At 41.7% G+C, this 27,455-nt stretch overlaps 1 protein-coding gene across 10 annotated transcripts in view; it reads right to left on the reverse strand.

Moving 5' to 3' along the window:
* Positions 1-27,455, reverse strand: part of LOC134858004 (suppressor of tumorigenicity 7 protein homolog) — a 54,831-nt gene that overhangs the window by 25,723 nt on the left and 1,653 nt on the right. For 6 of the 10 annotated variants that reach the window (XM_063873838.1, XM_063873864.1, XM_063873855.1 and 3 more), the window contains exon 2: positions 14,012-14,047. The exons of 1 other annotated variant lie outside the window; for it this stretch is intronic. In XM_063873838.1, coding sequence (XP_063729908.1) covers positions 14,012-14,033 — 22 coding nt within the window. In that variant the 5' untranslated portion in view covers positions 14,034-14,047. Of the gene's footprint in view, positions 1-4,419; positions 4,537-14,011; positions 14,479-24,699; positions 24,976-27,455 lie in introns of those variants that run through there. 3 more of the 10 variants (XM_063873846.1, XM_063873881.1, XM_063873914.1) reach the window with 3 other exon arrangements.

Consider the following 27,455-nt stretch of genomic DNA (forward strand, 5'->3'; position numbering starts at 1 on the left):
TGAATGCATGTCAGTGTTGCCAGATACCAATATCGGTCCTTGCGTGACGTCAGAAAGGTGTGGGAGGGGTGGGTTTAGAAGCTAATAGACCCTGCAACAAGCAGAGTTAATATACTGGAAGGTTAAGCCCCTTCCTGCCGAGCAGGTTATATTCTCATTGGGGAGGGTCATCACCAAGATGTTTGGGCGGAAACCAATTATTACTTTCATTATCAATTATCTGTCGATCATTTTTCAGGCATTTATAGTAACAACCTCAATATGCTTCTCTTTCACACTGCCCACAAATCAATCAACACTCAATGTACAGTATGAAGCACCTAAAAGTGAGATGGGATCTTTATTTATCATCAGATTTGCAACCAATAATGCCAACTGTCTCTTGGTTGGACAGTTTTTGGGATTTGAGAGACTGTTTCTCATCCCAAATGCTCACTGCTTGGCCCATTTCCAACCTAATGAGTCTCTTTATAACACACTCCTTTACCTCTTTGGCTGTTGCCTCTTCATGTGAGTGTTTATTGGTGAGGAAGCAGGCAGAGAGCATGCTGGGAGGAGAACGTGATGAATTGAAGGGACAAACTCTACCAGACAGACTGAGGACTAAATGTCAGCGGAGACAACAGGAGACGTGACCTTTACCGAGGAGAGGACTGCCGGTCTGAGCAGAATGATAAAGGACACACGTGAACACACACACATACATTCAAACATACAATTACTGTCATATATGCACAGTCACACACACATCTAAATCCTTTAACTACAAAAGAGAACAAATGAAAAGTCTGCTTCATTATGTATTCATGAAAACGCTTTTAACCCATTCGTGCCCAAAGACTGTATAAGATCAGGAGAACTAAAATGATGTGTTCTGATATGAATGTTTTCACAGCATTCGAGGGTTCGTTAGAATATAACAGTGCCAAAAGATAAAGCAAAACTAGGATGATATAGTATGGTTACAGAATACCAATTTCCAGTTAAATGGTTTGACCCATTTTGATCATTTCTACTTCCAGCAATGAAAATTCAGATAAAGAAAATTCAGACAAATGGGTTTATGTTTCTACCACCATATGTCTGTAAAGCATGACACACATTCTGCCCTACAACAGCCTTTCATTTGTCAAATTGACATGTATGATAACACATATCCGGTTAAAAATATCTTAGAAACCAAACATGTTTGCCACAGAATATTGAGAATTGATCACCTTTTTAAATCTAATCCCAAGGAATTAGGAAAATAACCCATTTCTGTAAACTCTGTACTCCAGTAGACTGAATACAAACCAATGAATATGAGATCCAAGTGCTTGCATTACACTTCATCTGATAATATCTACAACCACCTCACTGTGGCCATTTTCCCAAGGAGATGAACGGCTAAAATACAGGACAACGCACCACGAGTAGTATTTCTGAATCCTTAGCAGTCACTGACTCTAACCCACAGACATCAGCAGATGGTGAAACTCAAGAGGCCTTTAAACCCATGTTAATTAAAAGTGCTAAACTGTCAGTGCTAATCAAATTTGGAGGTACACCATCAAACACCCTGAGACGATCAATGGTCATCACTTCATTTCAAATCTAGTGTGCAGGCAATAGATTCAAACAGTGAAGGAAGATGCTTGGAAGCTAAACAGAAATGGTTTAGGAACATCATGCATCTGTTGAAGCTACATTGATGGTGTATTCCTGCTGATAAAACAGCGACGCAGAGCTCGGTTACACCGCTCATTATGGAGCTCCGACGGGTGTCCTTCAGCACGTCCTTACCAAGTGTGGGCGGAAGGACGCTGCTGTGTCGCAAAACTGAGTCATGCTATTAACTTTGGATTTATTCACTGTGAGGTTTGAGCAGCTTCTGCTTTCATGTTATAGGATTGCTAGGTGTGTATGAATGGCTTCTCAGCTTATGTGCAGATGGATAATTAAGTATTGGATTTGGAATGGGAAATTAAAGAATGGTAGAGCTTTTCCAGCGTTTGTGACACCTCAGAACGCTTTTACATACAAAAGTCATTCAAACAAACAGTCATAGAGGCTGCCGTACCAGTTGCTCAGAGATACTCATACTCCCATTCCTCCCCATTGGTGGTCTCCCTCCCGAGCCACACAAGACAAAGTTGGGATCTGTTGTGAGTAACTGCGGCTCAGCTTCTCATCCCTGAAATGTTTGCTGGCAGGGCCGATTAGGGAGCGCCTCGTGTCCCCTGACTGATGGGGCTGCTAGCAGAGCCTGTCTGGGTCTAACTACCTGCTCTGACCTTTGAGCAAGGTGCAGTGTAGCCATCGTTTGTCACAGTCGCAGAAGCAAAGTCTCCCAGACTAACTTCTCCACTGGTAGCACTGGTGCTAACCAGCTTACACCATCAGAGGCGTCTGAGAGAAAAACCTTTCCTGTCTTTTCATAACCACCAGCATCCTATTCTTTATTGCTTATTAAAATAATCAGATCATTTGCTTCACTTCTAGCTAAAACGATTGGTCATGAATTCCATGCCTCAAAGTGGTGGAAAAGAGTGGAAAAGCACTCTTGTAAGGGAGAACTTTGGGTCAGTGTGCACAAATGTGACCCTCAAAACCTTTCTTGCTTCTCAAGTAGACTTTGCAGGGGGGCATAGTAGACACAGTGACTGACGGGATCATAAATCACCATGCACTCACACCAATGCGACCACATTTCATTATAACTCACGAAAAATGACCCATTTTGGATGCAATCTGGATCCCAGGATGGTACGTTTGTCACTCATGTATAGAGTGTTTCTGCATGTGTGATGTCACGGGTTTGGTTGACTAGCTCTATCACGTTGACTGACCAATCGTAGTCCAGACTATATACTTGTATACAACTATTTTGAAGCCCTCTGACTCACCGTCACAGCCTTACAACAGCATTGTTACTACTGAAACAACACTACTCAATTCAGGCTCCTCAAATGTACCTTGAACACAACAAAGAAATACATACACAGTGAGACAGTTTTGGTCCCAGGAAAGATCCTCAAAATCTCTCATTTAAAATTCTGGCTTTCTATTTTTGTCTGTCAGAAGAAGCACGTTCAACGGATGTGGAGAACTGGTACTTTTATCCTTTTGTGCAGACACATAGAAGAGCTCTAAGAACCACACCTCAACCAAACAGACCAGTACAACAATCACATTGTCTAAGGTAAGCCTAAACACCATGACATATAAATACCGGATCCAAAATACAAAGTGAGGATTATCAATGAATAAAGTGTTTCATGTTCACTACTAAAAACAGTTGCCTATGAAAGACGCACACTTGGAAGCGAATGACAGAAAGTTGGACTCTTGCAAAGTTACCACGCATTCAAGAATCCAAGAGAGCATTATCTTAATGAAGCGTTGGCAGACAAACACTAGCCAAGAGAGATATTACATACCGTCTGCCAGGAGAAGAGAAGTTGTGTTAAGGTGCCACTGCTTTTACATGTTACTTTGTGTTTGACTCACTCTAAGAGAACAGCTATCCTGAATCTTCAATGTGACTTTTAAAGATGCCACTCTTATAGCGATTACATGTCTGGTCCTTTGTTTAACTTTACTGATTTGTTTTGGTTTAATTTAGTGCCTGTTCTTCAAATGTCGTTCTCTTCCGTCTGTAGCTATTATATTTACAATGTTCAGTTCAAATTTGTCCATGTCTGTCATGTCTTGCCGCGTCCTGAAAAGCATTTGCATTATTATCAGTTTCCATTTTGGTCAATAAAAGCACCAGAGAGATTTATTTTGTCATTTTCTTCGCCTCATCGCTGGCTGATGGATAAGGATGTTCCCCCCGGTCCTGTTTCTTTCAAAAAACAACTAAGAAGTTGTGCGGGAGGCAACAAAGGCTGACACAATCCGTCAAACAACCTTTCATTTTTTGTTATTTTCCATACCCACAAAGTAAACAAAGAAAACAAATGTGGGACGGCAACAGAAAAAAAGCACAAAGATTGAATGACGTGTCCCTCTCCCTCTCCCCGGCTTAATCTGGCTCAACAAGCCTCTAATGTAAACACAGATATCTGCTTCAGCTAGTGTATCACTCACACTCACACACACACACACACACACACACACACACACACACACACACACACACACACACACACACACACACACACACACACACACACACACACACACACACACACACACACACACACACACACACACACACACACACACACACACACACACAGCAGGCCTCCGCCCACGCGCTGAGCAAACCGTCCACTTCATGAATATCAATACAGAATGTACAGGGCCACCTGCTGAACACAATACAAAGGCCATTTAAAAAGGAAAAGATCAGAAGCACAGCCACCGTACAGCTCCAGACTACACACAGCGGGCCATCAGCACACCAAAAAAAAGCAAGAGCACATTACTTACCCTCCATTCCCCTGAAACATCCACCAACACCGGCTATCCTCCTTTCAAATATCAATAGAAATGGTTGTCAGAGACTCAGTGAAAGTGGGCTACTCTGGCAGCAAGATAGTGTTTCTCCACTGGCTGTCCACAATCCTTACGGGGATCCAAGCAGCAGCTAGCTGTCTTTCAGGGAGCACATTTACGAGTGGGGGGGCCCCCGGGTCTGGTTTGTTTTCTTTGATTGGCCGCTCTCAGTGAGTGACAGCAGGCCGACGCAATTGTGAGGCGGCTCTGTTCTGCTTTCTCTTCAGAAAGCCAGCAGAAGAGAGAAAATACCGGATGGGGGGTTGGTGAGGGGTCTGTAGATTGCAGTCCAGCCAATCAATAACATGGATTTTGATGAAGGGGGGCGGGGCAGGTGCTCCTTAGCCTTCCTCCTGCAGGGGTAACCATGACAACCCATAAATGACCCTACAGCAGAATTGATGAAGGAGCCTCTCCGGTGCAGATTTACAGATATGGTCGAGGCTCAGTCCTTCAATCCTGTGATTGTTGCAGCGGAAATACGTTAAGTCGAGTCGTCAAAAGAATCCATTATGATTTTAAGCTACTGCTTTTATCGCGCTGTGTTTCTGTTAGCTGGTATTTACCGGGCTTTGATTGGAGAAATCTGTCCGGCAAATCCCTCTGGTCATATTGTCCGATGAATGTAATTCCCCCTGAGCACGATTTAAATGTATTAGAAATGGGCTTAATAGAGGAGTCAGCAGCAGCCTCTCTCATTGGTCGGAGGCTTGTGTCATTATTTTTTAACCTTCTTTTATCTTTTTAAACAGGACTTGTTTTGCCTGGAATATCCTACTTTAAAAAAAAATGAAATTATTGAAATCTACACGTTTGGATAATGCCATTATTTTACATAGCCTTCTAATAACTGTTTTTAAGCTTAATAAGAAATAGTTTACCTATATATCTCCTATTTCACCAGGACATTAAAATCTTTCCTTACCCATAAACAGGCACCCATTTTTGGTAATAGCAACGCTGTTACTCCCAAAATCCACCGTGTGTCACTCCAATTATCTAGATGGCCACTGAACAGCTTTAATGGATAAGTGGGGGTTAAGTGCCTTGCCTTAGAGTCCCTCAGCATTGGCTGTTAAGGGGTTGGTGAAACATTACCATTTGCTTTTACCGGACGCAGAATTTCCCTCTCGATCCATTGATTAGATCAAGTGACCTCGTAGTCAAAAGGCACTTTCTTTCCGTCTTCGGCCCGCTGAGCTACTAAGACAAGGATGGAGGAGAGCCCGGTGAAATTAAATGGCTGACAAGGTTAGCTGCAGTTCTATGCTAACGTTTGAACATGAAGATGACAAATGTGGTGATTTCCGCAAAGAGATGCATCTGACTTGATTCAATTATCAGTGTGCTTCCTTGAACAACCACCATGAAGAATTATCATGCACCCATCTCGACTGACAGTCCTTTAATTGACCCCTTCTTCTAGACGGAAACCAATAATGAAGAGGGTGTCAGTCTTATTTTGACCTCATTTCTCAGCACAATCCAGAGAGAATTCAATGTTTCGGAGCAACACAGCTTTTTCAAAAGCTCAGTAATAGTCAAAAATAACAAGATTGCTCAAATGAGAGATAATCCCAGCATGTGGGAGTGAAGAGGGTTGAAATCCAGGTGTTTACACTACACTGAAGATCAAACAGTTGTTCAGCTGCTACATTACCATCTGAAAGGCAAACACCGTCAAGATGTTGGACCGAACAGAACGCTTTAAGACTTGTCAAATTATCGCCTCCATAATTTATTCCTCCTTTCTGTAGAAGACCTATAATTTGAGAACAATCACGCACCAGAGAAATGAGACATCTTCTTTGTGTCACTGGGGAACAGAAATGTCAGAATCACAGGCTTTTTTCTGCTGCAAGCAGGCAGAACTGTATCAGCCAAATAATATTCTGTCCATACCATGCAAGCCCTCGGGTGTTAATCATATTCAAACTGGTTCTGCAACCTTCCCAAAAACTCCCTTTTCATCAGTTGCCAAGCACACATAATGATTATGGCCGAGGGAGTTTGCCAAGAACAGTTTTTATTCCTCACCTCGGCCCTCCACAGCAGAGGGTCCAACTTATCCGACTAATTGAGACCAGTCTGCTGGATTCTGTTGGTTTACGTCGAACTATATTGTGCGGGAATATGATAATCCAGACCGGCAGGGATCTTACAGCTTCAGGCATGAATCCTAACTTAAGAAGATACTCAAATATTCTGTCTGACTGTTTCTGAATGTCGACACCAATATTCTGATTCTGTTAAAAAACATTTGCTGCCAGTTTTACATTTTAAACTACTCAAAAAGATCCAGAACTAGACGATATTTGATATTTGGTATGAGCCTAAGGGTTCTGTTATTTACGTTAGTTAGCATAGGAAGGGTTTCCTGAACCAAAAGGATTTGGATTTTTAAATACACACTTCTATGATACTGACACGTTTTGTTCAGCATGATAATCTCCACATATTACCATCACTTCTATAGTTGATGAAACATAAATGCAATTGGTAGAAGTACAAAGCTTACGTTAGGATATAATGGAACGTAAAGGTGGCTAATGTTCTGCACATAAAAGCTTCGGACACTTATGAGTTGGTATTTACTGACGCATTTTATGTTGTCGAAGAATACATACAAATCTCCTAAGCTCGTGTTAACCACAGACCTTGTTTCACGTATCTGACCAACAACACTTTCAAGGAAACATTGGCTTCGAGACAGATCAGGTGCTCACATGCTTGCATCAGGTATAGGACTCATTCCTGCAACACTCTTAATGTTTTGATTTCCAAAACGATGGAATACTACTTAAAGTGCGCTTAAAGAAAAGTCACTATGGATAAAGCAAGAGGGTGAGCGTGCAGAGGCTGGATTGAACAGAATGACTTCACCTCCTCTGGTTCTGGCCAAGCCTCTGATCATTAAGACTCCGGAGTCTGAGCTGTGTTACTGTTGGCACGGCCGGGACCGCTGGAGTTATGGATGGCAGAAGCAAATGGCCCGGGAGCTGGTCCTGTTTCCTGAATACTTTCACAACCAGCCTTAGAGCCATATACGGAGATTTTGAATACCAGTGAAATGACTTTAGATGATGTCAATCGTTTCCCTTTTTTTAATTCGAATAGTTGAGATCCTGCCTGAACATCCTGTGGTTTACTAAATCCTAAAGTTATGAACGCAATGAATAACCATTCAATTGAACTAACAGAAACTTGAAAAATTCAAATACAGCCCAATTTTACTCCACTCCACTCTTACAGTCAAAACATGTATTAGATTAACACGGTCACGGTATGGTTTCTCAAAGACCAGGTGGTCAGGCAAAACTCAAATATTATTTAGGATTGAACTGGATAACTACAAAATAGTTATTTTGTGTAGAATCATTTTAGTTCAGTGTAGTCGGGTTTCATTTTGTAGGATTTTTTCAAAAAATCATACCAGTATTAGATTATAAAAGGAAAATTGAAACAACATTTGCTTTAATCATATCTGAAAACCATCATTGTGCATTAGCAACTCCTTCGCTCGAGTACCAGCCACTACGTGAGCTTAGAGGGACAGAAATAGCAGAATCAGCAGTTACCACAGAAACCCGATCACTCCGCCGTTCTTACCGGGGTTACCACAGCAACAGAGACAACTGGCTGCCGTCAGAGAGCCGTTTGGCTTTCATCGAATGTGTATTTTCAGTAAGCACCTTATTCTGCTCGGTGCAACAGACAAATACAAGTCATAAAAACCCAGACCTTCCTCAGCAGGACGGTTTAAAGCCCATTAGTGGCTTATCCCTGCATTGAAAGATGATGTGATCTTATCAGGCTACAACAACAAAAAAAAGATCCAGCTTTAAAAACAACATAATGGCCTCTGATGAAATAGCACTTACACAACGCTTGAGAGAGATTTATGCACCGCGAGAGAGAGAAGGTTTTGCCCTGCAGCAATCGTACCACCATCAAACATACCTCCATTTTCCATTTGCCTTTCCCCGAGCTCATCCTTATCAGCAGGCATACTGTTGGATATCTAGCATTCATCCTACCCAGAAATAGCCCGGTGTACGCTCAGTGTGGCGTTCAGGTTTCCAACAGAGCATGCGGACGAGCCTCGCTCTATTTCAGACCGGGGGATATCCTAGGAGACTTTCCAAAGCTTAAAATTCCACAGCATAACACATGCAACAGGGCACATTGCATATTGTTTACGGTCCAAACTTTAAGTATTCTCACACCCTATGATCGGAAAATAAGGGTTCACTGATGCTACGATAAAATCCTTTTGATTTCAGGCGCTGTTATCAAACTGGAAGACAAGTACACCGGTGAAGATGACGATTAGAAATGAGTGTTTTGGTGCTTTTCGGTGGCTTAACTGCAGCCAAAATACACTTATTTTATTGATGAATCAACGAAATGTCTTCCTTTAATGTCAGAACTGTCAACCGTATCTTTTAACAATCCTAAAGAAGAAACAATAGACCTGGTTGTATCCTTCCTGTTAAATATGATAAATGATTACCTTGATAAGCGGAAAGACAATTAATGGACGGCTAATTGCCAATTGAGTGTACAATGATGACATTTTCAGGTAAATGTGTGTGAATGCGACCTTAGATGATTGCAAACAAACATTATCTATTGTAAATGTGGAAAGGCGAGGGGGGTTGGGTTTGGGGAGGTGGAGTATTTCTCTTTCTGTGGTAACATTTGTATAAATTGTATATGTAAGTTTGTGTCATCTTGTAAAGACAGCTTGAAAATGTCTAAATGGTTGGTCATAAAAAGTAGCTGAATAACGAGATGCAAGGTAATGCAACATGGCTGTGGAATAATATGGACCTATATAGTTATCATCCATTAAACAAGCATGGGGGCGGGATGGTGTGAATACAGTAGTTCCTTTAAAGCAAAGCTAAAGGTGAACAAGACTCTAAAGCTTACATTATTGTAGGACAGGGACCATAAACTGCATTATCATCAACTCCCCTCCAGCTTTCTCACTTTATTTCCCAGGCATTTGTAGTCGTTGCTCCTTCATTTCCTGTCATACTGTTGGCCGCCTAATAAAGCCACAAATTACCCGAAAATACCCAAAATGTGCTGGCAATGGCTCAGTGAAGTCATGTGGTATGGGCTCGATGAGTTCACCATAATAATTGAGGTGTTTCAGTCCAGACAGTCTTAAACAGAACAGGGTGTATAAAGATAATTGTTCTGATCCACCATACATCAACGATACACACTGACCCACGAGAAAACTGACCAGCAAATAAGAGGAACACTTTTTAATGGCTTCATCTTCTTCCAATCATATGTAGTGCTTCATGATGTTGCTTGGAGAGCATTCAATGCATAATGCCTGAATAAGAAATATCCAGAGAGCTTATATACCACGCACCAAGGTACACATTATTCTACCAACAGCCCCGTGGCCATTATAGCACTATGGAGTTCATAAACCACAATGCACCGATCCACCTGAGCATCAAAGAACGTATTAAACTATAAGTAATACCAACAAAAGACTGCTGCGTCACTGGTGGTCCCTTCAGCGCCCATCAATGGTAATAAGATCTAAGTTCCTCTAAGACACTTTGACACTAGTAAATCAATAGCCCCAAGGCTGCGGTACTGACAGAACAGGCTGAGAAGCATTTCATTTAACTGCAAGTGACTGGTTTTAATACGACTAGAGGATTTTGTAAGACGTTTTCCACCTCCCTGTCACTGCTGTGTGCTAATAATAAAGTTTAAATGACTATAAGAGGAGGAATCAATACTGCCCCAGGCAGGAAACATTTTTTTCTGACACAAACTGCAAGTACTGACCTCTATTTCTGGTGGTATAAATGATTGTACTGTACAGCTACTGAATCATTCATTTATTCCTTATAACACACAGGCCGATGTAGAGAAAGCAAGATAAAGCCTTCGCCATTCACACACACCTGCTTTAAATTGGTTTGTAAAGAGACATGGGGGCAGGGAAGTGACAGCTGATGAGGTCAAATGTCTAGAAATGAGCCCAATCTAAGCCTGCGTGGAAAGGTAATCACATTTACCCAGGAAAGAGTTGAATGGGTGAGGTTTCTACACACATTGGTGACAAAGAGGTGCGTTTTTAGACTTCAAGGACCACATATTTCTTTACATCTCTTCTACTAGGTTTGATTTTGATAAAAAGGACCAAGGAATTGTCTTTTGATTCAGCAAAACCAGTCGGTATGTTGGGATAAATGTAGCTGAAGTGTAGATTAAACTGCCGATGTGTATAGCAGAATACATTAAATATGAGTAATGGATTGCTTTGGTTTTGTCCTCTGCTGTACTGAGGAGGATAAACATGTTGGAAGTGATTTTCCTGGCATTTTACTCCCTCTACCATCTGCCAATATGAGGGGGAACAGATACCTCTCTTGGTGCCAGAAAGCAATCCGGCACTATTCCTACCAAACCTGAACACTGACCCACAATGTCAAACGGACTAGTGAGGTTTAAAAGGAGGCGGCCATTCTTTTTCCACCAGCGACAGTTTGGCAATAGACCATTCGCAGTAATTACGTTAATGTCTAAAGTGGATGTGGTTATTTTAAGACACTATTACACAAGAAAATATACAAAAGCTTTTACATTTCAGTAATTTTGATAATGCCATTATCTAAAGCGCTGCAGAGTGAGGCTGAGCAGAAGGGCAGTAGTTAGAAACTCCAGCCAAGGATACGAGCGCTTGCCAAGTTTGTGTTACTCTTGATTATGGTTTTACTTGCAACCAGAGTTAGGGTCTTATGGACAGATTTAATCCCCCGAGTTACAGCGTCTTCTTCAATGAAACATAGTCTGTTGTGGTAAAATGTCTTGGTCAAACTCAGATGGCTAGTGGCGCAGTGATGATGTTTTTTGTAGCATGATCTGGAAGTTAGCATAGCCTCAACAAAAAACCAATGGATTGAATTTCTTTAGAAAACAAGCTCTGTGGCAAACACACGTTTATGATACTCTAAACAAACTATCATGGCCCCATAAAGTCACATCACCACTGCTCAGCTAAAGTCTGCTGTTTGGTGTGATAACATTTAGTAGTCTAATTTAGCCACTTGTTAGCAATTGTCATTCCAACGTGAACCGACCAATTATTTCAACTTTGATCGCCGAAACCAGTGAGTTACCAACTCTATCGGACAGAATAAAACTACAATCCCTTGTCGAAATCCCTTTCATGTTAAATCAGCTAAACATAAGATAAGTCAGCAACTCAACCATTATATATTTCACTTACAAGAACAATCTTCAACATGGACTGTACTGTTCAAGACAAAGTCACTGTCTCTACCTCATTTCCTTTTGCCATGTTGGCCGTTGGTAAATAAACTTGGTCCCAGGCTCTTCCCAAAGCATTTACACTGGAATAGCCTATTTAAAGGGGCTTCAAATACAATTATACAGAGTGGTTCAACAAACGCTGATGAGTTTATTAACCAAAACCTACAGAGTAGAATTGACATAATGTTTTGCCCCAGTCACTTCTGTGAATATTGTCAGCAAAAACCTATAAATATAAAAAAAATGTCCATGAAAATTCAACTTTTCAGAGGCATATATCGACAAGATTGGTTGCCTGCGACATTGGTGGGCTGAAACACTAAGTAAGATCTAGATGAAAACAGACACTATGGGATTGGCCGTGCAGTAAACCTGTGCCGTGATCGTGGCAACAAGCTTACACAATTGGTACAAGTGTTGTGATCATCTGCCATGAACAGTCAAGCACACTTCACTATTTCTTTGAAGTACTGCCATAGAAGGAAATAAAAACACTGCACGCTTTTGAATCAGATCCAGTGAACTGTTACTGATTGGTTAGTATTCATGATCGACTCTGTTGCGTTGACCTCAGCGCACCCAGTTATCATTTTCTAGCAAAGTTGAATCAAGCTGCAAACAGAGGAAACTGGAGAAACACAAAGCCCATGGTTCAGGGTGTATAAAGTCTACAAACGGACAAATATCAGGTTCAATCTCTGCTGCAGCCTCTTACCAACTATACAGACTTCCACTATAAATTACCTTTCAATATGTAGGTGAAACATAAAGAGAGGGGGCTCCACTCTTCACCTTAAATATTTTAGATCTCTTTGAATGCCTTAAGAGCAGAATCCCATGAATTAATAAGTTAATTTCTTCTTATTCTCATCTTCTTTTCAATCTTTTATCATGGTATTCCATTCCTCCTTCTTGATCTCATATCAAATGTGAGTGTGGCTAGAACATCAAAATAAGAATAAACGGAAATTTGGAAAAACTAAAAAAGGACAATTTATACCAATCCCTACCACTGTGAGGATTTATCCAAAGGATCTTTCCAACATGTGATTAAAATGTCAACGCTTGATGATCTTTTAAAGACAAACAGATCCCGCCATCAAGAGGACTCAGTGAAAGCATTACGTTTGACCCTCAAATGACCTCATTTCCGTATCTCAGAGCACAAGGACAAGACACCTTCTGCCAGACTTTGGTGAAGTGAAAGATGTGACCAGTACCGGGCTGTACTTCTTCCAGAATACTCCACGGTGTGATCCACTCAGCTCTACATTTTCTATCAACAAAGACTCCTGCTCAGGGGAGAAGTGGTGCATGACAGCTTCCCATCACCGGGATGCTAACACACTCTGATCCGATGCCAAAAAAACAAGTTGCTCTGGACGTGCAGCCGTGACAGAATCGATCGGATCAGTCTTCTTAAAGCATCAAGCAGGTAGTGGAGGGAAGGATCATGGTATTGATCAGGTTTACTTGAGAGGGTGGGGTAGAAAGTGATCTGGTCCCACCAAGAGATCAACACTACAACTCTGCCTCACACAATGCCTAAAGACACACACACGTGCAAACACACAACAGCAGTATGCTACGTTAGCTTTGATAGCATCTACGCGTGGAAATGCTTGCATCTTACAGAGGGTGCTCTGCAACTGGGATGAAAGCATCCATCTTCTGACATGCTCTCACACACACACACACACACACACACACACACACACACACACACACACACACACACACACACACACACACACACACACACACACACACACACACACACACACACACACACACACACACACACACACACACACACACACACACACACACACACACACACACACACACACACACACACACACACACACACACACACACACACACACCACACACCACACACCACACACAGAAATGCAGATAGGATGTGATTGCATATACGCACGCCGACTCACGGTGAGGCTAAGAATGAGAGGATGCGAGGCGGGCAGCGAGTGCAGCGTGTGCAGCTAGCTTGTGCTGCTAAAATGGTAGATCCCAGATTTCTCCCCATGCAATCTGCCACCAGTAACCGTGAAGGCAAAACAGGAAGAAGAAGAGAGGAGATGCAGGAAGAGAGGAAGACATTTACTATGCCTGCTCTCCCTCAGATAGAAACACACAGATAAAGGAGACAGAAACGCAGAGGAGGCGGGAGGATGGTGGTGGTACTTACATGAGGACTCTGTGCCGAACATGGCTGGGCCGGGAGCTGTGATGGAGAGAGGAGGAGGAGGAGGAGGAGGAGGAAAGAGAGGAGAGAGAAAGGGGAGGGCGAGTGAGAGAGAGGGGGGAGGTTGATGAGCAGGCAGCTACACAGCGGGGGTCATCAAAGCAACACAATGCAGCCAGCCGGCCGTCGCTCCCTCCCCAGACGGCCAGATGCCCCCAACACCGCTATCCGTCGCGGCTTCAGAATCCCTCCTCAACACACACTCACACACACAGATAGTCCAAAAAACCGTAGGCCGTATGGATGATTAAAAATACAAATAAAAACGAGATCCGTCACAGACTGAGGTGAATCTAGACGCAGAGATGTGGCTCTAGCTATTGCATCTCCTCTCTTTCTGCAGTGAGTATACTCCTCCTCATCCTCTCCTCTCCGTCACTCTCTCACTCCTCATTCCACTGTGGTGTTTACTGATGGAGAGACAGAAAGGGGTGAGAGAGTGAGAGAGTGAGAGAGAGAGAGAGAGAGAGAGAGAGAGAGAGAGGGGGGAGGCTTTCCCGGGGATAAGGGGATAGAAAGGGAAGGGGGGTGAAAAACTCCAAAATGTGGTGAAGAGCTGCGAGAGCTGCAGCCGCTGTGAGACAATAGCTATGCAAACAGAGAGTGACGTCAGAAGGGGGGAGCTGTAAAAAGACTGACGGACTTCTGCTGCCAGATGGAGAGAGAGAGAGGGGGAGAGGTGAGGGAGAAGGGGGAAGAGTCGAGGGGAAACAGGACAGGGAAGATCGAGAAATGGAAGTGCAGGAGTAGCAGAGGAGAAGCGCATCAGGGAAAAGGTAAATAAAGGAAGGAGCAGGGCAAGAGAGAGGGAAGCGGGGAGAGCAAGACGGAGGGGGAGATGGATAAGGAGATACAGGGGGGGAGGAGGAAGGCAGCTGGGGCTGACGGGGAACAGAGCGGGAAGCAGGCCAATCAAAATGGTTTGTCTAAAAAAAACTGATTCTGAGGGGTGTGTGGGGTCTGTCAGCTCGACAAATTGAAAAGAGTATGAAGCCGGGACACCGCTGTGTGTTTACCTGCTGTTAATACAACTATACACACACACACACACACACACACACACACACAAACACACACACCACGGAGCTGAGCTGAAATGTTCTGTAGTAATCACAACCTCATCCATCAAACCTGCACACCTGTGTGGCCCTCTGTAAAATACATAAAAACATCAGATCACAAGTGTCCTATTATATCATATCTTATTAACAAACAACCAAAAGTAAATGTCATTGAAAAGCCCTTGATTTAAATGTCTAAATTGATAAACAAAACCCCCAACTGAGACATTCAAATGTGTGTGAAACCACACGGTTCGGCAGAATGCATCCCATGTACCAGATGGATTTCAATAAGTTTCCATCCACAAGAGCGACTGAGTATTTATTTAGTATCTGCACGCTCCGGTACATGCTGAGAGCAGAATCAGGACTTATAATATGACCCCTCCAACAGAATACAAATCACATTATAGCTACCAAAAAAAGTGAGTCACGGTAGAAACAGAGCAGACACACAGACAGAATTTAGGATGTTTGGATGGGAGATGTGGAATTTCAAATACATATATCTGTGGGAGATTTTTGCAATAAGCTGCACAGAGAGTCCCGCCCTTGTACTTCCGACCCATGGGACCTTATTTTGGAAACATATGTATGGTAGGCAATGGCGAGAGAGAAATTCTTTTTTGATCCCGTTTGAACTGTGTCATGAATTACACATATGATGTTTGGCAATAAGTAACGCTTGTTACCGCTCAATGAACTACATCTCTGGTCTCGCGCAATACACGCCACCAACACTAAAAGCAAAACAACGAGCAACACCCATTGCTGGTATGGCTACAACTTGCATACAGGCATCTTGTTAATCCCTGTGTGAACCTGTGCTGTTTTTCCTCTTCTCTGTTGCTGCATTAACACTTGAGTTTCCCCACGGGGATTAATAAATGCACATCTTATCTTAAAGTTATCTTCATATCTCTTATATTTAGTGGAGGGAAAAAATGACCACATCAGTTACGCGACTCTTGGATGTAGTATTTCTAGTTGGGGCGTATTTTCATAGTCTTATTTCAACAGATTCACGACAAACTGTGATTTTCTCGACTTGGAAATGATTTTTTAAGATTGACAAACATCATATGTGTAATTCATGGCACAATTCAAACAGGATAAAAAAAATTCGCTCTCGTCATCGACTGCAATACATATTTCTTCCGAAATAAGGTCCCATGGTGGTCCACCGGAAAGGGAGGGACTTAGGCTCTATTGCATTAAATGTTGGGTTTTTTTTCTAGAAAAGTATAAGGCGATACTGTGGCGCTGATCTTGTATATCAGATATATCAATATTGCGAGAACATGACCCCCGTATACAAGATGTCGCCGCGGACGTAAACAACAACACAACGTCCGAGCTCCGTAAAAACTAAACTGTCTCTGCTGTCTGACCCTCTAATGGTTTCATATTTCTGGAGTCATTACAGTTTTTGACAAAGAGAAGTATTCTTTTCTGGCATCACTTTAACATTTTACAGGGTCAATCTGCATTTTGATATGACGACAGTAAGAGGGAGCAGCGCCCCTGTTAGCCGGTTAGACAAAACCTTGAATTGGAAGTAAAACACTTATGGTGCTGTCCTCACCTCAACGAATCGGATCCATTGCCTCCCTCTCACACACGGGCTTCATATGACAATAAATGGTTTGACTTTATATTACTGGTATTGTTAGGGAATATTTTGCTTAGGTGTTTAACCTTTGACCTAGTTCATAATTGTCTCCTTCCTCTGTCTGTATTCCCATTGCATAGTTCTTTGGCCTTCGGGTTCCTGTAATCTTCCTTAAGGAGGGGCAGCTTGGGCGCTTTGTTAATGCCAGTTTCTGACCGAGCACAAGCTGACATGAGATAGTTTATTGTTCAGGGACGTCTAGAAGCCCTTCTTATCTGGAACTTAGGTTCTCTGACGTAGATTCTTTTGCCATGGATGACAGCTCTAGCTAGATTCAGGGTCCATATTGTTCAGTCTGGCGACTGAAACATGTTGATTATACACTCTGAACTGGTTAAAACTTCGTATTGTAGTAGAGATCTTCAGAATTTGTCGGGCAACCGCTCTGTCAACTCGTGGCTACAGCACATGTCTTGTCCATTCTCCAGCCGTTAACTTCATAATAAACCTTCAGTGTATGCCATCAAAGTTCCAGCTCTCCCCGTGTCTCTCTGAGTTTCACCTCCATTGCTCCATAAGTTTCCATCACAGGTAATGCCACAGCAAAGATGGCCAGCCAGTTCATCGTTAAGAAGTGAACCAATATGTTCTGGTTACTATGAAATGAACTGGAAGCACACAGACTATGGTGGGTCACAACGTTGTCCCTTATTAATTAGATTTATTTCAAAACACTGAGACACTGGAGTCAAAGGCTTAATCTTTAATCTATGAAAGGTTAAATAAGGGTCCAAGATGTTATTCAGATTGTTTCAGAGGCCATGGTACTGCCTTCAATTAGCTTGTTTCTTCTAAGTCAGCAGACTACAATAATTACATTACTGAAAAGTCTTACATTTACTGTCATACCTGACACACATTAACCATCAGATTTAAGAAGCTGGAGCCAGAGAATGTTCAGCGTTTTGTCTTTAAATTGACAGAAACAGTTGAAGGGTTGAAACAGTAGATCTACTACTTACATCAATCCTGGTGAGTTGCATGGCTGCTTTATTCAAGATCATTTGAACCCTTTTCAGGGCATACGATCTACATGAATTAAGTGAAGCTGCAGGACGCATGGATACCCTGATGCATGTAGCGAACGCGCTGCACGTGATTAGTCTCGTTGTTTATGCATTCTGTAAGACTTTAATGAAGCCTTTAAATGTAGTAAAGAGCACACAGAGCAAGTGAGTGTGCAGCGGTGATGGGCAATGTGGACGGACAGTGGGGGGCCTTACAGCAGCCTGCTAACCCAAATACATGGGAGGTCAGCCGGACGTCCGTGTGGCCCCCGCTGTTAATGGGGTGAAGCTAGCTAGCATGTGGATTAGCATCGCGGCTGAATAGAGGAGTGTGTACCGACGGAGGCCTCCGTTCTTTTGTGTTTCGCACCCTCAGTCACCCTCCTCCTCCTCATCCTCCTCCTCCTAACGTCTTTGTCCTTCAGACAGGAGACCCCCCCCCCCCCCTCCCCTGTACTCCTGCTGCACTGCAAAACATGTTCGGCTTGTAGAATAGCTCTAAATATATGCATTTGGGATGTCAAACAAAGATTTGATTTTGTCCTGAGCTCAATTAGAGTCGTTAGATATCGGTTATGTGTTAATAATATGAACCTGATCTGTGAAATAAAAGATGGGGCTTACTTAATCTAACACACCATATTTTCCACAAGGTTCCTTGATCAAAGTTACTGATTTAAAAATACATAAATGAACAGACTGGTTCAGGAATGAGTCTTAAAACCCAGATATGAGTTAGCTTTTTCACACTTCTGGTTCCCTCCTTTTTTGTGATTGTGGTAAGACGCCCAAAGTAACATCTGTGGTCACCCCAAGTCTAAGAGATGTTGACGTGTTGTTCTAGGACATAAATAAGGTCAGTTAGCACCCACTGGTGAATGTCCGAAGCTTCTATGTCCCGTATGTATATTCCTTTATAACCCATTCCCATTTTAGTCCCGTCAAAGTGTCATCAAAATGTATTTGCCACAGATATTTTTTTCCCCCAAATCCAAATGGAAAATCCTATTACTTTTTGTCGAGGGAAACCTTAAGATGCTCACTTCCGGGTCAGCCAACAACAAAATACATCATCGCAGCACCACTCTATTATTGGGACTATATAAATGAAGATTTACTGGGGCAAGATAACAGCTGAAATACACCTGGCATGGTCAGATAGAGGAATGATGTTTCACTCTGATTCAGTCCAGAAACACTCACTATTGGACAGTGGGTTTTTCTAGGGTCTTCCCTCACGAATGATCTAACAAACACAAACACAGACACGTTTACCAGTGACTCACAGTGTTAACATTAATTAGTGACTGCTAAAAATGTCAAATAGTAAGAAGCTGCTGCCTGAGTGTCTGAAATACTCTCACTCTGACAGTGAATCTGAATTGGAAGCCATCTCTCTCAGCTGTCAGTAAGATTTCAAGACAGAAGAAGACGACTTGTGAAGATGAATGTTCTTTGCAGTGCGCTGCCTCCATCCTCAGAGAACTCGTCTCCTGGGGTCATGTTAATTACACGGGGGGGGGGATCTCTCTCAAACACTCTTGAGAGATGAAGCGGGGGAGAGCTGGGATCTGTGCGATACACTGCCATCTGTAATCTCAGTCAGTGTGAGCAGCTCTCACGTCAGGTTTTCACAAACCCTGCCACTCACTGGCACTGGTAGGATCTGACGGGGGATCAGACAGCTCAAGATGGACAGATATGGTACTGATGAGATAATCACAGGAGCTTTTTACAAAATCAACAATGTCCAGACCAGCTACCCCCCTGGTTTTGTCTGGATAAACACAAAGAAAAGTTTACCAAAATGTGTTACTCTGTTTGAGTTGCCTCTAAACTGTCCGTCAGAGCATCTTCTGACAAAACCTCCCATGGTTCACTGAGGAAACATGGGCGGTAACAACCTGTGCAACTCAATGGTTCAAAACCCTCAATTCAATTCATAAACGTCAAGCCTGAACACGCTACTACACCGACGATTTCAGAAAAATATTATAGTAAAATATTACAAAACTGCTTTTAATATCTGGAGATGATGCGTGTGTTTGCATGTGTGTGCATTTTTTGTGATGCTAGCTCCTGGGTTAGCCTACGAAACTACGTCATCTCTGCTACTCTATTGTCTTCTATGAAACAAAACAGCGACATCGGTCATGAAATCTAAGAAACAAATCATGTTGTCTCTGACTGAATAGACTGACCATGACCCCCATCAGCCTCTTTCTCCTCAGTCAGAGTGTGTTTGAGTCACACACACAAATACTCTCACACGGATAATTAGGATGCAAACCCGCTGAAGCTCAGGTGAGCGGGAGGGGCTAATTGAGTCAGACACTGAGTAATGGAACGCTGCGGCCGCTCGCTGACGACTTTACTTAAAGCAGCGCTCTTCACCTGCTCTCTTCAGTAGCCCTGCCTCGATGGGCCATTTATTCCTGAACAACGCACACCTCACCCCGCCCCCGCTCCCATCGCTGACGAACAAAAAAACAAAAAAGCATCTCCTCCTGGTTGCTAGGGAACTGAAAATAAGCATGAGAGGAGTGTGGCCGTCCTTCGGAAAAGAGGAGAAATGAGGAGAAGGATAAAAGAAGGAGGTGGGAAGAGAAACGGAGATACTTCTCAACACCTAATCTGGTGATGATAATGAAGCCAAAAAAACTACAATCACAAAGATTCATTATGTTCCATATTCAAATGTACTGTCTGCCAGTGTCAACATCTATATTTCATCATGTCCTTGACTTATTCTACAAAAGCTGAGCACTGTTAAGCATAAATTACAGATATTTTAAAGAAGAAAAAAGCCTGTTTGCCAATTAGGGATGGAACGATATGGAATTTTATAGGAGAGGAGGCCAATAAATATATTTGGGATAATAGTGAGTATATCTACAAATGATGGTGCTGAAAAAGCTGTCTTTCGTCGTCGAAGAAGTAAAAAAGAGGTCGATTTATACAATTACTGTGTAAAAATGTAAGAAAGAACAGACAATGTGGGTTGTTTTTAATCTATATATCTTATCTTATATATATCTTGTAGGTCATTTTAAGAGCTTTATTTGATTGTGGGGATATCAAGACTCGTGAAATCAAGTCCCATTAATGCCAAATATTCTCAGAAAATGATCAGGGTAGACAAGCAGTGTTGCCTTTAGGCCATTGTGTTTTGCTCCTTCTAAAATTCACGAGAGCATTTCAACAGCTTAATAGACTTTAGGAAATGTCAGGACGTCATAATCATGGCCGGTTTCCCCTCAATGCTTCTGTTAGAGTCGACAAACCACCCAACCAGAAGCATGTTTGCTGGGGGACAGATTTAGCATTTCACTGGTGGTCACTTCCTGATCTAATGAGGATGAATTTACAGCTCTGAAGCCAGCTGGTGTGAAAAAATGGATCGTGTCCACCACATTCGCTGAGCAGACATCAGCGGGGACTGGCAGGGCTTTTGATAAGCGGACAATCATCCCCCCCCCCTCCCCAGTTTGTCTTTCAGAGGAACCAGCACAAAGGGAAGGTCGGCGAGGCTTTGATTACCTCCACTCGGTTGCACACAACTGGGTCAGGAAACGCTGACACTGCTGACACCACCTGGTCAACATGAGGAACTGTCTCTCCAGAGAAGACCAATGAAGCATGGCCAACCAATGAAATCAAATTAATACAGTCTACTGGTCTGATACAGAGACATTTAAATATGAATGTCAAGACAATAAATCCAAAACCCCAAACTAAAAATGTGCTTTAACTTCAATAGACTTGGTAAAAAACCTTCCCATCAATTAATAGCTCCAAAGACAGGAACCCATTGAAGGGAATGCACAAAGAAATGAAAGTTGATAAGAGACAGGGGCAGGGGGCTGTCAGGGTGGATGATGCACAAAGGATGGATTCACTCGTCTTAAATCTGAGCCGGGGTACGTTTCCTAAGCACGGTTTCTCCTTTTCCAACTGTATACTGCTTTAATACCTTTGAATTATATTGACTTCAACGTAAAAGCATAGAAAAAGCTCAGTAGATGAGGCATTAGATGCAAATTCAAACATTATTTGATTACGGTCAAACAGGTGTTTCTCCCATCCGATGTGGAAGTCTCGAGGGTCCGCTTTGGGTTGCGAAAGTAGGAACTCAGAACACAATATTACTGTTGTTGGTTGACATTAATAAGGTCAAAAGGATCTGCTTGGCGAGGGACGTGAATGTGCTTATTTTGAGGGCGATCTTTTGATTTGTAATCTTAAACTGTACTCAATGGAAGCGTTAGGACCGTGGAGGGGGCATGGCTTAAATCTGCGGTGTGATGGGAAGCTATAGTCGGCTCAATCTTAACTTGAAACACAACCATATGATGCATGTTAAGGGAAAATGAGTGAGATTTCCAAGCAAGCCAAGCTGGCATTTGAACCAAAATCAACAGCCTCTGAAGAGGAGTCAAGTACAACCAGAGCTTCCAACTTTTAAGTTATATTCTTATACAATTCATCTTGTTAAAACTTTCCCAAAACGTTGCATATTCCATATTTTCCTGACATGGTGCAGCCCTACCAGCATCTATAACACAGAAGCTGTGATCTAATGATACTAAAACCACATCATTATACATTTTGATAAATGAGAACGGCAAATAGGTCAGGTTCATTGTGTCTTAGGGTTTACATAGATTCAAATATGTGCATTCAGTCAAAAAGAGCATTTAAATACGGGCCGCTGGACAGGTCGTTCATCAAACTGACTCCGTATGCAAAACCCCGGGATGAGGATGAGAGAGGTGAGATAACACACACCTGGCTCTCCACCTTGTCGGATTGACTAATCTGTGGCATTGCACCCACTCTTGTACAGAGTTTAGGTATACCTGGTTTTTTTTGGGTCCGGCACAGATTGAGTGCTCTGTACAAAGAATATGCTTTAATTATTTAACCAGACCTGCTGCCAAAGTGCATTTAAACTCCTCCGCAGTTACAGAAAGAAGTGAAAGGAAGTGGAAATTGTACGATTCTGGACAGTTTAGTCATCATCTGTCCTCAAAAACACCATGTCCTGCAGACAGGCTAGATTTGTGAGTTGCACACAAAAATCTACTGCACACAAACATAGCAAATCACAAGTTGATTGCAATGTATTTCGTATTAAGGTGGTGTATTTCAAAGGGTACTGTATTCATTGAATTTACTAAAAGAAGAACTACACACTCAGATGACACTGATGGTACAGAATACTAGAAGTCTTTCTCCAGCACTATGTGCACACAACCCGCATCTCAACTTTTGGCCAAGCTTTAAAAAATCCTTTCAACTCTCCACGTCTCCGAGCTTATCTTTGTTTAGCTCTCAATCTCTTCAGCTGCACTTTAACTTTAAGACAGACTTGGTTGCTCAACCTTTCCCTCACTTGGCCACAGCCTCACTGCCAGGATGGTTCAGATATTACTCTAAAGGCTTTCTCTTAAACTACAGCTTTGGCTGCTTGTAGTTGCAAAAGTCCAAAGGGTAATCCTGGCTAAATGATGCTAATATAGAGCGGTGCAGGAATGAGTGCTAAAAGACCGAAATTAGTTAACCACAAGCGTCTTCAAACTAAACTGTTTTCTTAATTAGGTTCTTAAGGTTAGCTGCCTGAATTAACGTCTTAAAGCCAAAGACATGTTCAGGGGTTCATTCTACAACCAAAAAACAAGTCAGTAAAAACATCCAACTGGGAAAACAACTGAAACTTCTGTGTCTTCAAAATATTGGTTGGTAACAAATGACTTAATGAGACTACTTACATCATCACCACTCTACTCTCAATGGGTACAGCTGATAAAAAGCAGACAGAGTGTGGGTTTTATTTTCCCAGGCATGGCAGGGCAGTGTGCCCCCGTCAAAGGTAGAGCAAACATTTCTGTCTGAGATCATGTTACCAAAGCAGCGCACAGGTTCTAAATAAAGGTCCCTGACCAGTCTGATCTGGCTTTGTGGTGAATATGTGCTGCGTATGTGTGTGTCGCGTATGTGTGTGTCTTACCTCGCTGCCAACTCACAGGGTTTCTTTATAGTCTAAGTTATGAGAGTTTAGTACTGAAGCTTGATTTTGGATTGGATTGAAACACCCAGTGTGACGTATGAAATGTGTTAGTGTACTGTGACATGTCAGAATATTTCTGTATGTACTTTCCCAGGGTTATTTTCATATTCTTAAAGACCTGTCATGGTTTGCAGAGCCTTGTAATTACCTTTCTTCTACTTTCGAAGCTTCAATGCCCCATTCCTGGCTGACAAAATCAGAAATCGGTTTGCAGTAAAAAGGTTGTCTAGAAAAGGTTTTCAAAGAGTTTTTATTTCTGATATACATTTGAATTCTCTGGGGGATATGAAGCCTGGGAAAAAACTCCAGCAGGATCTGTCTGAACCAAAATACAAGTTATTATCAGTGGTCTTCAACACACAGTCTGCCCGCATTCTCCACGAACACATAAAGACACATGATATCCAGTTATTCCCTGCCAGCTCCAACGGCCCACGGGGGTTACTAGCAGCTGATATAGTGCCACAAAATGCTCAGTAAATCTCTCTCTACGCTCTGACCTTTTGAGTCTTCTGGCTGCACATCAAAACTATAAAGCCTTTTCCATCCAGAGTCCAGAGACGATGTTTTTCGGCAGCGATGCCACAAACGACTTATTGCAAACTGGATCTACTTTAGTTTAACCTTGAAAGTAAACACGTGATAATGGAGTGACTCAAAAGAGATGCTGGTGTGAAAATAAGCTAGAAGGATTAAGCTAGAAGGATTATCATTATTTAGGCAACACAAACCAGAGCTATAAGTATGCAGGACGCAGAAGTATATGGACGATGGTGCAAGTCGCAGCGCATGGCCCGGGGTTGGGGGGGGTCGTGCTTTACCTCTTAAGTGTCCGCGTCTTCTGAGGTAATTCCAACGTCCTCTTCTCTTTTTCTCGCAAGGTCTCCCTTTCTGTTTTGTCGCTTGTTAGCAGACCCTTCACACAATAGCAGAGCGAACAGGTACAGGAGGCTCAGAGCGAGGAGATCATTGTCCACTAGTTCATCGATCACGGATGGCGTCGTGCTCGCGGACGGATTACAGTTTTTTTTTTAAACCCTAAACGGGTTGCGAAATATACTTTGGCCGTTAATATACCTGGGCGGCCCGCCCAAGTAAAGTCTATGTGTGGGAAACCATGGTACTGTATAAAGTAGGGTTGTCACAATTGACCAAATTCCTGCTATGCTTTCAGTTTTGTGGTCACGATTTCATCATAAAAGAAAACTCCGTTGTGACACAAACGTTGGTGTACTGAGGAAGAGTTGTGTCAAAGAAATGTGTTTCCAACATTAGGTACAGTATGTTCAAACAGCCTGAGATTAGACATTCAAAGCTATTTTGTGAGTATTATAGGTTTTGTACAGAACAATATCAAAAGGTCCAGCATAATTGGTTCAATGTTTACAGACAGTCCATCACATATCTAAACCTTGTGCAGAACATGGTCTGCAACTATTGGTCATCTACTATGAATATTTGGATACAGTTTTAAAGAGGTATAGTTTATCTTATGCCCAAAATTAAATAGTAATTCACACATGAAACCACAGTGAGCAAGAGGCTCTTTTAGCTATCTGAAGCATCTACACTTTACACAGAGAGAAACCAATCATACCGAACAACCAGACAGGAAGATATAACTAAAAGAGGACACGTAGCAATAGTAGTGTCAGAAATAGATCATCATTTTAGTCAACCACAAATAAGTGGGAATATTACAATAAAGTGATTATTCCAGGGCGTAAACATGCTGTCTTTTAACATATAGTCTTGTCTGCTACGAGGTAATGGCTGATGAAATACTGATGCATTTTGTTGGATCAGATAAGATTAGATTTACTTCTTTGATCCCAGTTTCATAAATTCATAATTTGTCGAAATATCAATACAAAAATGTAAAGTTTTGTCCCTCAGTGGAGCTTATGGATATTTTCTACCTTAGTCAACGACCAGGTTAAAAGAGGACACGTAAACATGACAAAGAAGATAAGTAGTTGCTTGCAAGAAAAGTTTCTATAATCCCCGAGGGTAATCTGTGTGTATCATGCTGTTATTAAAGCCATTTCCAACTAAAGTGTACACTTGTAGTCTGAGGGAGGCCAACAGTCATTCTGAGAAATAGAAGAAACCACATCCTACAGGGGGCTGATACACCATGTAGACAGGGGAATCCAACGGTTGAACTAGCACCATAGTTTAAAGGGAGCAACTGTAGGAATTGAAAATGGTTGTAACGGCGGGGTTAATAAGGAAGAGGAAGTGTGTAGTGAAAGTTGAAGCTAACTTAAGGTCAGTCAGAGTAGATTATCTTCCAAATGTTATCAAATATCCAAATGGAAATGAAAGCTGAGAGCGGTTACCTCAGGTCAGATCTGATATGGGAGGCAAACGCTCCAACTAAATATAACCAAGGTCAATGCATGTTGCTGTTATGACGCGGCAGCATGGAAATATCGCAGCGTATCTGATAATGTGTGTTCATCTACCCTCATCTACATACTCATTACACTGCATGTAAGTAGTACAAAAGGGCTCATTTGATTATGGAAATCTGATGTTGAGTTGACACAGAGTCATAGATTTACATTTTGACTCACCAGCAAGAGAAATGTTAAGCTAAAATAAGTCATTATTCCTTTAAAGATGTGCTACTACAATGGATGAAATACTAAGAATTTGAAATGTTTGATGACCCTATGAAAGACTACATTAAAAAAACACTCACAGTTACCCTCCACTCATACCTTCCAGACTTTATAGAGGCTTTTTGACACGCAGCAAGTTATTTTAGACCTGTCTAGTTGTAAGGCAGCATTAAGACTAGTTATAGGAGGCCAAAAACACAGTTCATAAATAGAAAATGGGAATGATTCAAAAGGCAACAACTGTGCTAAACAGCAGCAGTCAAACATCAACCAGAACTAAAGAAATAATCAATTTAATCATAAAAAATAACAATTAACACAACAAAGAAGTAGGATTATTATAATAAAGTGCTTATTTCAGGGCTTCAACACGTTTTCCATTCATAATTGCTATGTTTTTATAGTATAATATATATTATTTTCAGTATGGATCATTATCTCTGTCAGTAGTTTGGTCTATCAAGTGTCTGAAACTGTAAAAAAATGTCCATCACAGTTTCTAAATGTCAGAGGTGATTACAATCAGAATCACAACACTTCTTTATTCCAGAGGTCATTTGGTTGTGTGACGGTTTATTTATTTTACAACAAAATAAATAAAGAAGTATGTTTACAAAAACCCGAGAAGCTCCAGTAAGAAATTGCAATAAAAGATCAAATAAAAAGTATTTCTATAAACATGAGTTTAAGAAAAAATAAGAAAATAAATATGAAATACAAAAAGAAGAAACAATATTTCTATAAACAAAAGAAGTTAAATTAAAAATGTGTAATAAAAGAACAAATCAAATATAATTTTAGAAAAAATCTTAAACAAGTCAAATATTTATTCATTGATCCCAATTATGGAGATTGTTTTATTTATGTCTGTAAATTAGGATATAAAACAGTCTCCATATTTGTGTTTTGCATGAAAACAAGGATATATCTCCACTTATCCAGAGGTATGT

Source organism: Eleginops maclovinus, chromosome 2 (assembly GCF_036324505.1).
Source record: "Eleginops maclovinus isolate JMC-PN-2008 ecotype Puerto Natales chromosome 2, JC_Emac_rtc_rv5, whole genome shotgun sequence".
In the NCBI taxonomy this organism is placed as follows: Eukaryota; Metazoa; Chordata; class Actinopteri; order Perciformes; family Eleginopidae; genus Eleginops; species Eleginops maclovinus.